Raw genomic sequence first — 12,305 nt, 5'->3', positions numbered from 1 at the left:
AAACTCTTGACCTTTTTGGTGTTTCAGTCTTACAAAACCGCTCTTAAAAAAAAAAAACGTACCTTCTACAGTCTCTTTTCGGTCAACAGTACCTTTTTTTCTGATCCTTTAGCAGCTCTGTGTTGGGACTGGCTCCTCTCTCATCCAAACTTGTGACAAGAAAACCACCGATAACTTGCTTCCAGGCAAAGACAGGAGGCCAATGCAGAAATTCCTTTTCCAGAGAGAACAGGGACAGTTTGAATAATCCTGAGCGACAGTGTGTCCTGCTTAACAGGTGGGGAGACGGTGTCCTTGTGAACTATAATAGAGAGAGGTCTGGATTTTTTACCACATGGGAAACTGTTCAATATTACATAAGGGTCTCCGATTTCTCTAATACATAAAACAGTCCCAGACACAGGACCTTGCATCATCTGAGCTGGAGTTATTCAACAACGTATAATGCGACCAGGTGAGGGTAATACTGAATGACACAGATAACAAATAAGCATTTACAATAAAATATATAGCTGAGCTCTGTGTTTATCTATTTATTTTTATTCCAATGAATTGTCTCCAACTATTTTAGGTCTCTGCAGCTCCACGTTAAAAAGAATGATGATAATATGTTTGATAGATGAAGTAATTCTGTTTTCTCTACACATAGAGTCGGGAGTTATATAACAGTGATTCTGGTGCTGGTCGGGATTTAGTGCCTTGCTTAAGGACGCTTTGGCAGGACAGATGCTTTCTGGTGTCTCTGTCCAGTTAAAGGACAGTTTCACACCATCACCCGAAAACCTTAAACAGCCTGCAATTGAGGATTATTTAAATTTTGGAATAATCTGTCAGTGCCAACAGTCCAAAACCCCAACTATATTCAGCTTACTATCAAATAAGACATAAATGCAGCTAATCTTCATAATTGAAAGGCTGGAACCAGGGCTTCTTTTAGAGTAAAAAATGAAATAATTGATTCATTGGTCAATGATCAGTGGCCGATAATTCCAAGATATCCCAGCCAAGTGCTGAGATTTGATGTATTGACATTTTAAATGTGTAAAATCATCTTTATGTCATTACATCTATTAATGTCAATTATATTTTTATGGAATTAATCCCATATCAGTGATCATTTATGATCCAGATATATGTTTTTAACAGCTTTTTTTTTATATGAAACAGAAAAGACAGGAAGCACAGCCTTCTTGAAATACATTGAGAATTTATTCAAACGGTGCAAAAAAATTAATAATTATAATAATAATAACCTAACATAAAATCTGATGTTCTTTCTATCCAGATTGCACTGTCACACAGCCTTAGGGCTCTCCTCTCAAAAAGAAAACAAAAAAACAAAACAATAAAACGATAAAAAATAAACATCAAAATACCAGGACAACTGAAATCAAGTTAAAATAATGCACAAATTTGGTAAAATGGATTTGCCATTTACATGCAACAGTTCCAGTCCCATGCAACTCGAAGTATTCCATGTTAATGTCACTGATGATGAATATTCTGCTCACACAGAAAATACAGTGTTGTACAATATATAAAAAATATATCAGTTGTGTCGCAAAACTAATTCTGAGCCATTTCTCTTCTGGTTTGGAGGAAACGAGCTGGGTCAACAAGAACGCTGCTGTCATGTTTTAGCATAGCACGGATTGGTGGCTGTAGAAAAAAAAAAAAAAAAATAAACAAAATGTAGAAATAAAAAAAAAAGCAACCAAACAAATAAAAGCCAGACCGCTAGACAATTAGCCATGTGAGAAAGAACATCCTAAAATGTCGCAACTAAACATTCCACAAGGAAACCTATTAAAAAATCTCACTATAAATATATATTCTCAAATGGTGTCTCGTTAGGTCAGCATTTAGGAAATAAGTTTGCAATGAGAGAGCCTCGAGGACCAAGAGGCTTGTCTGGGAGTCGCCTTTGACAGCCAAAATGTCACTTTCTGGTAAACACTAAAACCAGCTCTTACAAGCTTATCATCCATACCTGGTTGAGTATCCAACAATATACATTCTTACCCTTTTAAAAACACTGGAAAACTGCGGGCTTACAAAAATAACTTGGAACATATTTATACAACCTCTCATTGTTTTTGTTTTCTTAAATACAAAACCGTGTTTGTAACCTGTAACGTCTGATGTCTTACATGTTTCTGAGGCATCCGTTTCATTGCAAAAAAAAAATAAAAATGGTTTTGTAAGCTAATTATTACTTCGGAGGGAGGGAAAGAGTATGCACACGTACACTTTTTTTTTTTTTTTAAACAGGCATCATCTTCCCACAGTACGGGAACACTTGATGGGTACTGTCTAAATTAAAATGCCAGTGCATGGACACACACATAAACACAGTAACTGCACGTTTCTTTTTGGGAAATAGCATGATTTAAGTGTTTTATTGTCATTAAAACTCTAGTGTTACTTTAAATGCACAGCAAATAAACTCCCTTCTTCCTTGACCAGCTTTAGCAACACAGAAAATACTGTTATAGCGTTACATAGTGTTGAATTAGCAATACTGAAAATAATTCCCCAATATTTTGGTTATTTTTGCTTGTAGTTTGAGTGTAGGTCGCGAGGGTAAGCTCCAAACACTGAGTTAAAAACAAAAACAAAACAAGAGTGCCCTCAACTGGGCAAGGCAGTGAATTGCATACTAAATTGTGCTTTTCTAGACTTAATGCCAAAGAACAGATTCAATCAACAAAAGTAGGGAAACAAGAGTCACACTAGCTCAAAAGAAATTCCTCACCATGGCTTATTATAGGAGAAATAATCACAAATATTGAAGTAGCCTTTTTGACATTAGTACAACTAAAACCGCTTTAAATTTGATTGATTATTATAAGGAAGACTCAAACCACATCAGCCCGTATCAACTAGTCGATATGCCCAACTGAAAAGAATCATTATCTCAATAGCTTTAACACGATTTAAAAAATAATTAGAATTTGTTAAATTTTGGGGCAGTAGTAGTAGAGACTGCAGGCAATGCAAGCAGTGGATACTTGATGTCCATCTTTCACAACGTACAAACAGGATTGTGATGCCACGAGGACAAATGCTGAAAAAGGCAACTAGGAAACTGAGTTAGATGGTGACGCTGGCACCAAAATGCTTTAGCTCTACAGTAACTGAATCCTTTAGAGAAACCCTTCTAGCCTGAGCCCCTGATTCCCCATGAACAGAGGTGGCAGTGTCTGCAGAGATGAACAAAGGACAACAGTCAGGCCACTTCAAAAACAGTAAAAACGTTTTGTATCTACGGACATCAGGAAAGTGCTTGAATTTGTGCAACAAGAGAATATGCAGCTGGATTTGGCGGGACGAATGCCAGTAAAAAGAAACCGTAGAACTTCAGAATTTGCAGTGGGCAACCAAACCAATTAGCATTATCATGTCCTATGAGTGAGGATGACATGAATGTATGACCTCTTCTTTTTTTTTAACATTTCTCAACCACCAGAGCACAGAGGGTTTGTCATTTCAAAACTTGTGACCAGAATTGTTTCTATACAATGTGAATGTTATTGGGTATCAACATTTGCATCATGCAAACAGAAATTGGAGACAATTGTCACAACTGCAGACATCCTCGCTGACTTATAGCAAGTTTGTCATTTGTTTAATAACAAATGGTGTATTTGCTTTACTTCTCTGAAATCAAAAAATGTGTTTATTCACATTTTAATCATTTAACTTTACAGCATGTTACGCATTTGACGGGCATCTCCAAAAACTGTTGTGCTGGATGTGACATTTTGACTTTGTAGTGTGAAGTATTGCATGCCGATGCCAATAATAAAATGCCTCAACACCGACCATTGTTACAGAAAGAGGAAGCCCAACCATGAAAGAGAAACACTGCAACAAACACATTTAATACTCTGGATCAGACTCTGGGAACAGTATCTTACCGTAGTGCTATGTTGCTATGTCACCTTTGTTCAACAATGCCTGGTTAACAATGCGGCCAATTGCATTTAATCTTTAAAATGTTGACATCTTTATGATCCAATTTATAGATGTATAAATTGTGTTTTGCCAAAAGCCTAACAGCGCAGAGCAGTTGTCTCTAATGCATGGACATTTATGTGTTTACATTCTGAGAGCATTAGCACCACAGCAGCCTACAGTACGCTTAATCATTTGCATTGCACGGTAAATTATTTTTGCATTATGCAAATGGTGACCGATAAGGATTAATTCTGCTGTTTCGAGGTACATATGACGCAAGCATCGAGTAACAGTAACACTGAAATCACCCTAACCGGATGTGACTTCAAAATGCTCAAACATCCCTTAATTAACCAATCCAAATGTATCACAGACCACAAATGTAGTGGAGACACTCGTGCCTTTTCTGTTTGTGCTTGCATGTCTGTGTATGTAGTAGTGTGAATCTAACTTAGTGTATATGCGTGCCGGTACTGTATATACGTGTTGATGAGTGTTATGTATGGCGCCTGCCATATACATTCTCTCCACTAGGAGGAGACAGTAGCAAGGCGTTAAACTGATAAAAAGGAGGAGAGCCTGCAACACACACACACACACACACACACACACACACACACACACACACACACACACACACACACACACACACACACACACACACACACACACACACACACACACACACACACACACACACACACACACACACCTGCATAAGAGCCACAGCAAAATGTAACAGAAGTGCAGTTAGTGTATTCTATGGTCTAACATGTGACCCCAGCAGCCTGAAACCAGCCTGCTTATTCATAGTCATGTCTGTCACTACCCGAGCCGTACCGGAAACCAGATTTTCAGGTCCTATGTTTTTTTTGTTATTCAGTGCTTACATGCGTTCATGTTTAGAACTCTTGTAATTGCTCATTATATACTTTTTCCTTCTCTTCCTTGGGTGAGATTCCTTCTATAAGCCCCTCGGGGGTTTCTTAATCTCACCTGCACAATCTTTATTTTATATTACTGTATTTTCTTGTGTTACTGTTGTCTTGATTTAATTGTGCAGAATAAACAAAATCAAATCCTGACCCTAACCATTCAAAGTCAATGCCTAACCTCAACCATCTTCGCACATGCTTAGAACAAATCAGGTTTCTGGTACGGATCGGGCAGCCACAGTGTTGACTCTCTGCCACTTTCTGAGGTCGTCTATTCCAACAGGAAGTGCTAAAAAAAAATAAAAAGGAAGGGAGCTGGTTGTGCCTTTCTTTTGTCCATTCAGAGGCTGATCCGCCCCAGCCGTTATATTTTTTTTAGAAAAAGGCCACTCATCAAATTCAAGCCATAGCAAAGGTCCATTTAGAACCTGTGGATGGCTGGTTCTGGCTCTCTCTTCTTCAGCTCTTCCCGGTAGCAGTAGGAGCAGTAGTTGCCTGTTTCGGGGTGTCCGTAGTAGGTGCAGGTAGGTGTCCGACAGCGGGTGGACTGCAGGCTGGCCAAACCACCGGCACTGCCCAGTGAGTAGTGTCTGACCGGGGGTTGCCCACTCCGAGAGTCTAAGTTGGAGCGCATGTCCCGGAAGCCGTTGGTGTAACTCCCACCAGCGGGTTCAGACCCAGGGTAGTCTGGTGGGTCAAACTCAGGGGGATACGAGGGCGCGAGGCGAGAGGGACTCAGGGAGGCGGGGCCTTGTGAGTTATTGTAATGGGGATGGGAGGGACCCTGCGTTGTAGGGCAGTGCCGGGGAAGGGTGGCGTAAGATGGCAGGCCGGAGTAGGAGGTTGCCGGGGAGCCACCAGCTAGCTGGCGCCGAGTATCCATGTAGCCGTGCATATGAAGGTGCTGGGTAAGGGGTGCTGAAGCAGGAGTCTGGTCTATGAAGGAGGGCCGGGGGATGGGCACAACACCAGAGTACATAGAGGGGCTCAAAAGAGAGGGCTTGAGTTGGTTAAAGGAAGGTGACAAGTTCTCCGACAGCTCCTCTTTGGCCTCATAAGGCCGGTAGGTTAGCTCTGTACCGACAACTGTCTCTTTCTTAGGTGGCTGGATGCCATTGGTGACGCCCTTCCTCTCTGCATCACGCCGCTGTTGTTCTTGCTCGGCCCGAAAGCGCTCCTCTGCATCGGCAAGGTACCGCTGGATCATCTCCTCCTGGAAGGGCTGCCGGTTGCTGGTGGTCAAAAGGCTGGCAAAGATTAATTTCCTCTCGCCTTGCATGGCGGCTCGCAGGATGCCCAGGCTCACCTTGACATCAGCACTGTACTTGTAGTTATCGCTCTCAGTACTGCTCCCACCACTGCTGCTCATACTGCTCCCTGTTCCATTGAGACGCTCACTACCTGAGGAGGGGGAGCCTTTCCCAGAATCCTCTGAGGCGTGGGCTGAAGGCGAGCTATCCTTGCTGCCCTTCCTCCCCCTAAACGAGCCCTTCTTCTTCTCCACACCCTCCTGCTTGGCACCTCCTGCTCCAGCATTCTTTCCTGTCATCAGTCCGCCCACGTTCTTCTTCAGCTTGCTGCCCAGGCTTTTGCCAAAACTGCCAAGCTTATTGGCCACAGAGTCTGCCCTCTTCTTGTCTTTATCCTTGTCCTTCTCCTTCTTGGTTTTGTCCTTCCCTGCTGTTCCTGTCCCTGCCCCCGCTGAGCCACTGCTAGAGGAACTAGATGAGGAAGAGGAGCTGTTCTTGGCCAAGGACCCTCCTCCATTGACCGTTGATCCTGTGGTTGTTTCTCCGTTGCCATTGGAGCTGCTGCTGACTGACTCCTTATCTGACTCTCCTGAGTCAGGAGGCGTTCGGGCATCCTCTCCTGCTGATGCTGTGGGAGACTCGGGCTGGGCCAGAGGGGCTTGCTGCAAGGAAAGCAGAAACACAAGCTAGTGAAAAAAGTAGTGAAGAAAAATGCACATCAGGCCCTAATCCGCTGACAATATGACAATGGAAATATTCACAAGAAATGGGGGAAAAAAGAGAGTCACATTCAGGGCTAAACTCTAGCAGTACAGGCACATAACCCTCAGGTACAGGGGGAAAAAAGGAAGTGAAAAGAGTGATTCATATAGCGGTTTTGTTGCAGACCAATGCAATATACAAATGACTCAGTTTCCAAATGCCTTTTCATATCTACAAGCATGTTAAGGAAGCTCTACAATAAACAATGCTTTATTTAGAAAAGGCATGACCTACATGATGACGCTGATCTCAACCAAGAAGCAGTTACAGAATGTCCTACCTTTCAGCAATAATGAGCATCACACAGCTATCCTCTGGTAGCATTTTTTATCAGAACAATCCCCTTGAATTATAATGTAATACATGGTTTCCACCAGTCCCTGCAGCTTAACCATGAAACTGCTATTAACTTGTTAGCATGTGGCACACAAGAGGAGCTTTGTCAGTGTTTGCATGGCGTGACTTTATGACCTGAATGGCCCAGTGTAGCTTGTTTTCACATACACTTTGTACAGCAGTCAGGGGACAGCTGGTCTGATGGAAAAGGGAAAAAATATTTCCCTTGTTTATAATGAGTGTGGGAAATGACTACCATGACTACCAACTGCTTTGGCATCTGTCTGATAATTAGATTTAGAATTGGGGTTTCTTTGTTATTTCAAAACTCAATTTGGCTGGTAAAATACTGAACGAGTCTGGGGAATCCTCTACCAGCTTTTGTGGTTAGTTAAAAATGATTCACTTATCTTTTGTGTCACTCATTTATGGTGTTTGTCATTGCAAAAGCAGTTTAGGCAAAACCAGGCCGTCCAATAAATGTTATGATGAATCCTGTTGTCTGAGCTGGCTTTCTAAACGTCCCTGCTGTAGAGGAGCAAACATGACTCAGGATGTATGTGTGGACTTTCATATTTACCTCACAGGGCAGGGGCAGCCAGGTGACTGTCATGTAGCTGTGTAACATCTGGAGCTTGGCCTCCAAAGATAAAGCCACACTGGGAAAAAGGGGAGGGGGGGAAGAGAAGATAGAGAGAGAGAGAGAGAAACAAGTCAAAACTCAGTGAGAAGACCAACACTTTCTGCCAGAGCTCCAGTGTTGTATTTATGGAAATGCAATTACTGTTGTTTAGGAAGTTGATATTAACCAGTATTGGACAACAGTCAGGCGCTGGATGATACCAGAGGTTAATAATAGAGGAAAATAGATCCAAAAGAACATGCAGAGGTAGCCAGCAAAAAGATACATAATTCAAGAAATCAATGCAGCTTTAGAACGAGAAATAACAGTGTGTATGCCTACAGTACAGTGGGGGAAATAAGTATTTGACCCCTTGCTGATTTTGCAGGTTTGCCCACTTACAAAGAATGCAAAAATCTACAATTTTAATCATATGTACATTCTAATAGTGAAAGACAGAATCTCAAAGAAAATTCCAGAAAATCACATCATATGAATTTATTAAAATTGATAACCATCTGATGAGGAAAAACAAGTATTTGACCCCCTGGACAAACAGCAAGTATTCTGGCTCCTACAAGCCAGTTAGTCTTTCTTTAAGACACAGCCCCAATCCGAACCAATTATCTACATCAAATACACCTGCCTCACCTCGTTACCTGTATAAAAGACACCTGTCAACACCCAAACAACCAGCATCCAACATCACCACCATGGGCAAGACCAAAGAGCTTTCTCGGACATCAGGGACAAGATTGTTGATCTGCACAAGGCTGGGATGGGCTACAAGAGAATCGGAAAGCAACTTGGAGAGAAAAGATCAACTGTCGGTGCAGTTATCAGGAAATGGAAGAAGCACCACACCACCGCCAACCTCCCTCGGTCTGGGCCTCCACACAAGATCTTGCCTCGTGGGGTGTCCCTGATCATGCGAACAGTGAGGAATCATCCCAAAACCACAAGGGGGAACTGATGAATCAACTGAAGGCAGCTGGGACCACAGTTACAAAAGAAACGGTTGGTAACACACTACGCCGTCATGGATTGAAATCCTGCAGCGCCGCGCAAGGTCCCCTGCTCAAGAAGAAACATGTACAGGCCCGCATGAAGTTCGCCATTCACCACCTGGACGACTCAGAAGAGGCCTGGAAGAAGGTGATGTGGTCAGATGAGACCAAAATAGAACTTTTTGGCCTCAACTCAACTCGTCGTGTTTGGAGGGCAAAGAACACCGAGTACAACCCAAAGAACACCATCCCCACCGTCAAGCATGGTGGTGGCAACATCATGCTTTGGGGGTGCTTTTCAGCCAAGGGGCGGGGACAACTCCATCGTATTGAGGGGAGGATGGACGGGGCCATGTATCGTGGAATTCTGGACCGACATCTCCTTCCCTCAGTGAGAGAGCTGAAGATGGGTCGAGAATGGGTGTTTCAGCACGACAACGACCCTAAGCACACCGCCAAAGCAACAAAACAGTGGCTGAAGAAGAAGCACATCAAGGTTCTGGAGTGGCCTAGCCAGTCTCCAGACCTGAATCCGATTGAAAATCTTTGGAGGGAGCTTAAAATTCGAGTTGCCAGGCGACAACCTCGGAACCTGAATGATTTGGAGGCTGTCTGCAGGGAGGAGCGGGCCAACATCCCTGCCAAAATGTGCACAAACCTTGTCACCAACTATAAAAACCGTTTGACATCTGTGCTGGCCAATAATGGCTTTTCTACAAAATATTAACATGCTGTTTGTCCAGGGGGTCAAATACTTGTTTTTCCTCATCAGATGGTTATCAATTTTAATAAATTCATATGATGTGATTTTCTGGAATTTTCTTTGGGATTCTGTCTTTCACTGTTAGAATGTACATATGATTAAAATTGTAGATTTTTGCATTCTTTGTAAGTGGGCAAACCTGCAAAATCAGCAAGGGGTCAAATACTTATTTCCCCCACTGTATATACAGAGGTTTATTCCGTTATAAATAAATTAAGCTGTTTGCTGGGATAATGTTAAAGTTTGCTAACTTGATATACCATAAAATGTAGGTAATCTTCTTCAATGTAGACCGATAATAAAACTGAATGATTTGCGTGCAGCTGCTTAACAACAACTGGTAATTTGGCTCTGAATAGTACAGTAAATAGCAAATGCACTAAAAGCATCTTGCTGTTGTGGATTCTTGTTCTGCACTAGCCTTTTAACTCAATTACCTTTTCCAAGCAATATTATCAGTACGGCTAGATCCGAATATTCGTTCGATGGGTAGGTATTTGATTTTCAATTTTTGGATTCAAATATTTGTTTTTAGTTTTTTTTTTAAACAGGCACGCAGGCTGAAATTAACTGTGGTGTTTGGTCATTAAGTTGCTAGCTGCTGGCAAATTTATGCAGCGCTATGTGGTATTTGGTAAAAATGTGGTAAAAATGGTATTCGGCATAGCTCTAATTATCAACCACTTGTGTTATATTATCTTTGTCCACCATTTCATCTGAATAAGACAACCACAGTGTCATCAGCTAAAGTAAATAAGGTGGAAAGTTATTTTTACCGAGCTGCTATTTTGGCGCTCCTTCCCCGGTTCCATTCATAGAAGGTATTTAGAGCTAATCTGATTGTCACTGGCACTGAGTGTGACTTATCTGGAGTCAGGGGTCAATCCCTAGACACTGACACTCAGTGCTAAAGGGACAGGTGTCCATAAGGGAGTACATATGCAAGTGAACATGCGCCATTCTCGTTTTTAATCTGTATCATTTGTGACCCTTAACAGCACATCTGACAAATCCATTTGTGAAAAGCACTTTAATATGAATATATTTGACATGACAAACATAACTAAGAATTGTTTTTAGGAGACCATACCTTGCCAGCATCACGTTGTCTGTGTCATCCTTGCCCCACTCCCAATCTTTCCCAGGGTCCACAGCAAAGTGCAGAGGCAGCATTTTGTGCTCGGAGTCAGTGAGAGGGATCACAACTGCTGATAGAGATTGGGGAAAGTATTCTTAGAAAAAAGATCAAACATTAGAATGCAGCAGACAGAAATACTTCTGAGTGCAATCAATTGTTTCACTTTTCTATTTTAACATTTAGCCTGCAGCGTCTGACCAATATTGTCTTTGGATGGTCCAATCAGATATTTTTAGACTGGTAAACAATTCAATGTCTGGGCAATGTCTTGCAAGATAAACTTGTAATTTGTGCACAAACTTCAGTGTGAGCACAAAATTCTACTCTTCTAAAAGGTGAAAAACAGCATTTCAATCGACATAGTCATTTGCAGTATATTAGATCACAAGAAAGTATTTTTTTAAACTACAAATCTGCAAAATATCAGTCAACTTTAACACAGAAAGGCAGCCATTTGTTTGTTTGGTGTCGAGCTAGAGAGATTTCTGGATATACTCAAAAGCCCAATGGCCATTAGTTACCATTCTTAACGTGCTCATATTATGCTCATTTTCAGGTTCATAATTGTATTTAAAGGTTATATCAAAATAGGTTTACAGGGTTTAATTTTCCAAAAACACCGTTTTTGGAAAATTTGGAAAAAACACAGTGTTTTCTGTTGGAGATGGTAAGTCCCTTTGAAAAAAGATATATATCACAATAGAGGAAAGGGAAAAAGCCAAAAAGCATAATATGAGCACTTTAAATAAACCACCAAGGTCAATATTAAAAAAAGACTGACCCATCAAGCAAAGGCACTACGCTGCAAAGTGGGTCCTAGTTAATGTTTTGTCAGAAAACTAGTTCTAAACCTTGCACACATTCATATATGTAAACTATACGAGGGCTTTTATTTTTCAGCAACTTTTCTTAGGAGTAATTTATGTAAAAGTGTAAAACCCATGACGATGATTTTAAAATGTCAACTGCTTACTAGGATGCTGCTAAATAAGTAAATAAATAAATAGAATACTCAGATGATATTAAGATGAATAATGATGCAGAGCATTACCTTGCTCTTTGGAGCTGTCCCTCTGCTCCATGGAGACCAGGGCAGAAAAGTGCGCCTGGTCGTAAGCCAGGACCAGGGGAGAGCGATGGCACTTGGCAGCTGGCACTTCCAGTGGTAGGTAGATGCCTCCGAACGGGATGGGAGCAAAGGCTAGGGAAGAGTAACAAGGCCATTAAACATCTAAAAAAGGCGATCTCAGCACTGTTTCCCGGCAATACAGCGCAATAGGAGTATTTGAGCCAAAAATGGGCATTCACCTCTATCCATGAATTAAACCAGTATTTCACTTCAAGGTTAATTTATATCTACTTTTGAGGTTCAGCCAATTACCAGTGTTTCATTAATTTCATATAAACACTGTTATCACCTCATTAAAGTATCTTACAGTGCAAAGCAAATTAACAGCTATTACAATTAACAAAACTATGATGGCTGTTGCTTCAGCTCCAGTTGTTTTTTATTTTAAGAAAATGTTATATGT

General features: G+C 41.4%; 1 protein-coding gene across 4 annotated transcripts in view; it reads right to left on the bottom strand.

Annotated features, from left to right (window-relative positions):
- Window positions 1–4,631: 4,631 nt before the first annotated feature.
- otud7b (OTU deubiquitinase 7B) overlaps window positions 4,632–12,305 on the bottom strand; it is a 41,200-nt gene continuing 33,526 nt past the window's right edge. For 2 of the 4 annotated variants that reach the window (XM_028581621.1, XM_028581623.1), the window contains exons 9-12: window positions 11,825–11,974; window positions 10,726–10,843; window positions 7,824–7,902; window positions 4,632–6,807 (exon numbers count right to left, since the gene is read on the bottom strand). In XM_028581621.1, coding sequence (XP_028437422.1) covers window positions 5,317–6,807; window positions 7,824–7,902; window positions 10,726–10,843; window positions 11,825–11,974 — 1,838 coding nt within the window. In that variant the 3' untranslated portion in view covers window positions 4,632–5,316. The remainder of the gene's footprint in view (window positions 6,808–7,823; window positions 7,903–10,725; window positions 10,844–11,824; window positions 11,975–12,305) is intronic. The other 2 variants (XM_028581622.1, XM_028581624.1) reach the window with 1 other exon arrangement.

The sequence above is a fragment of the Perca flavescens genome, chromosome 6 (assembly GCF_004354835.1).
Source record: "Perca flavescens isolate YP-PL-M2 chromosome 6, PFLA_1.0, whole genome shotgun sequence".
In the NCBI taxonomy this organism is placed as follows: Eukaryota; Metazoa; Chordata; class Actinopteri; order Perciformes; family Percidae; genus Perca; species Perca flavescens.
This window is presented reverse-complemented; position numbering and strand designations above follow the sequence as displayed.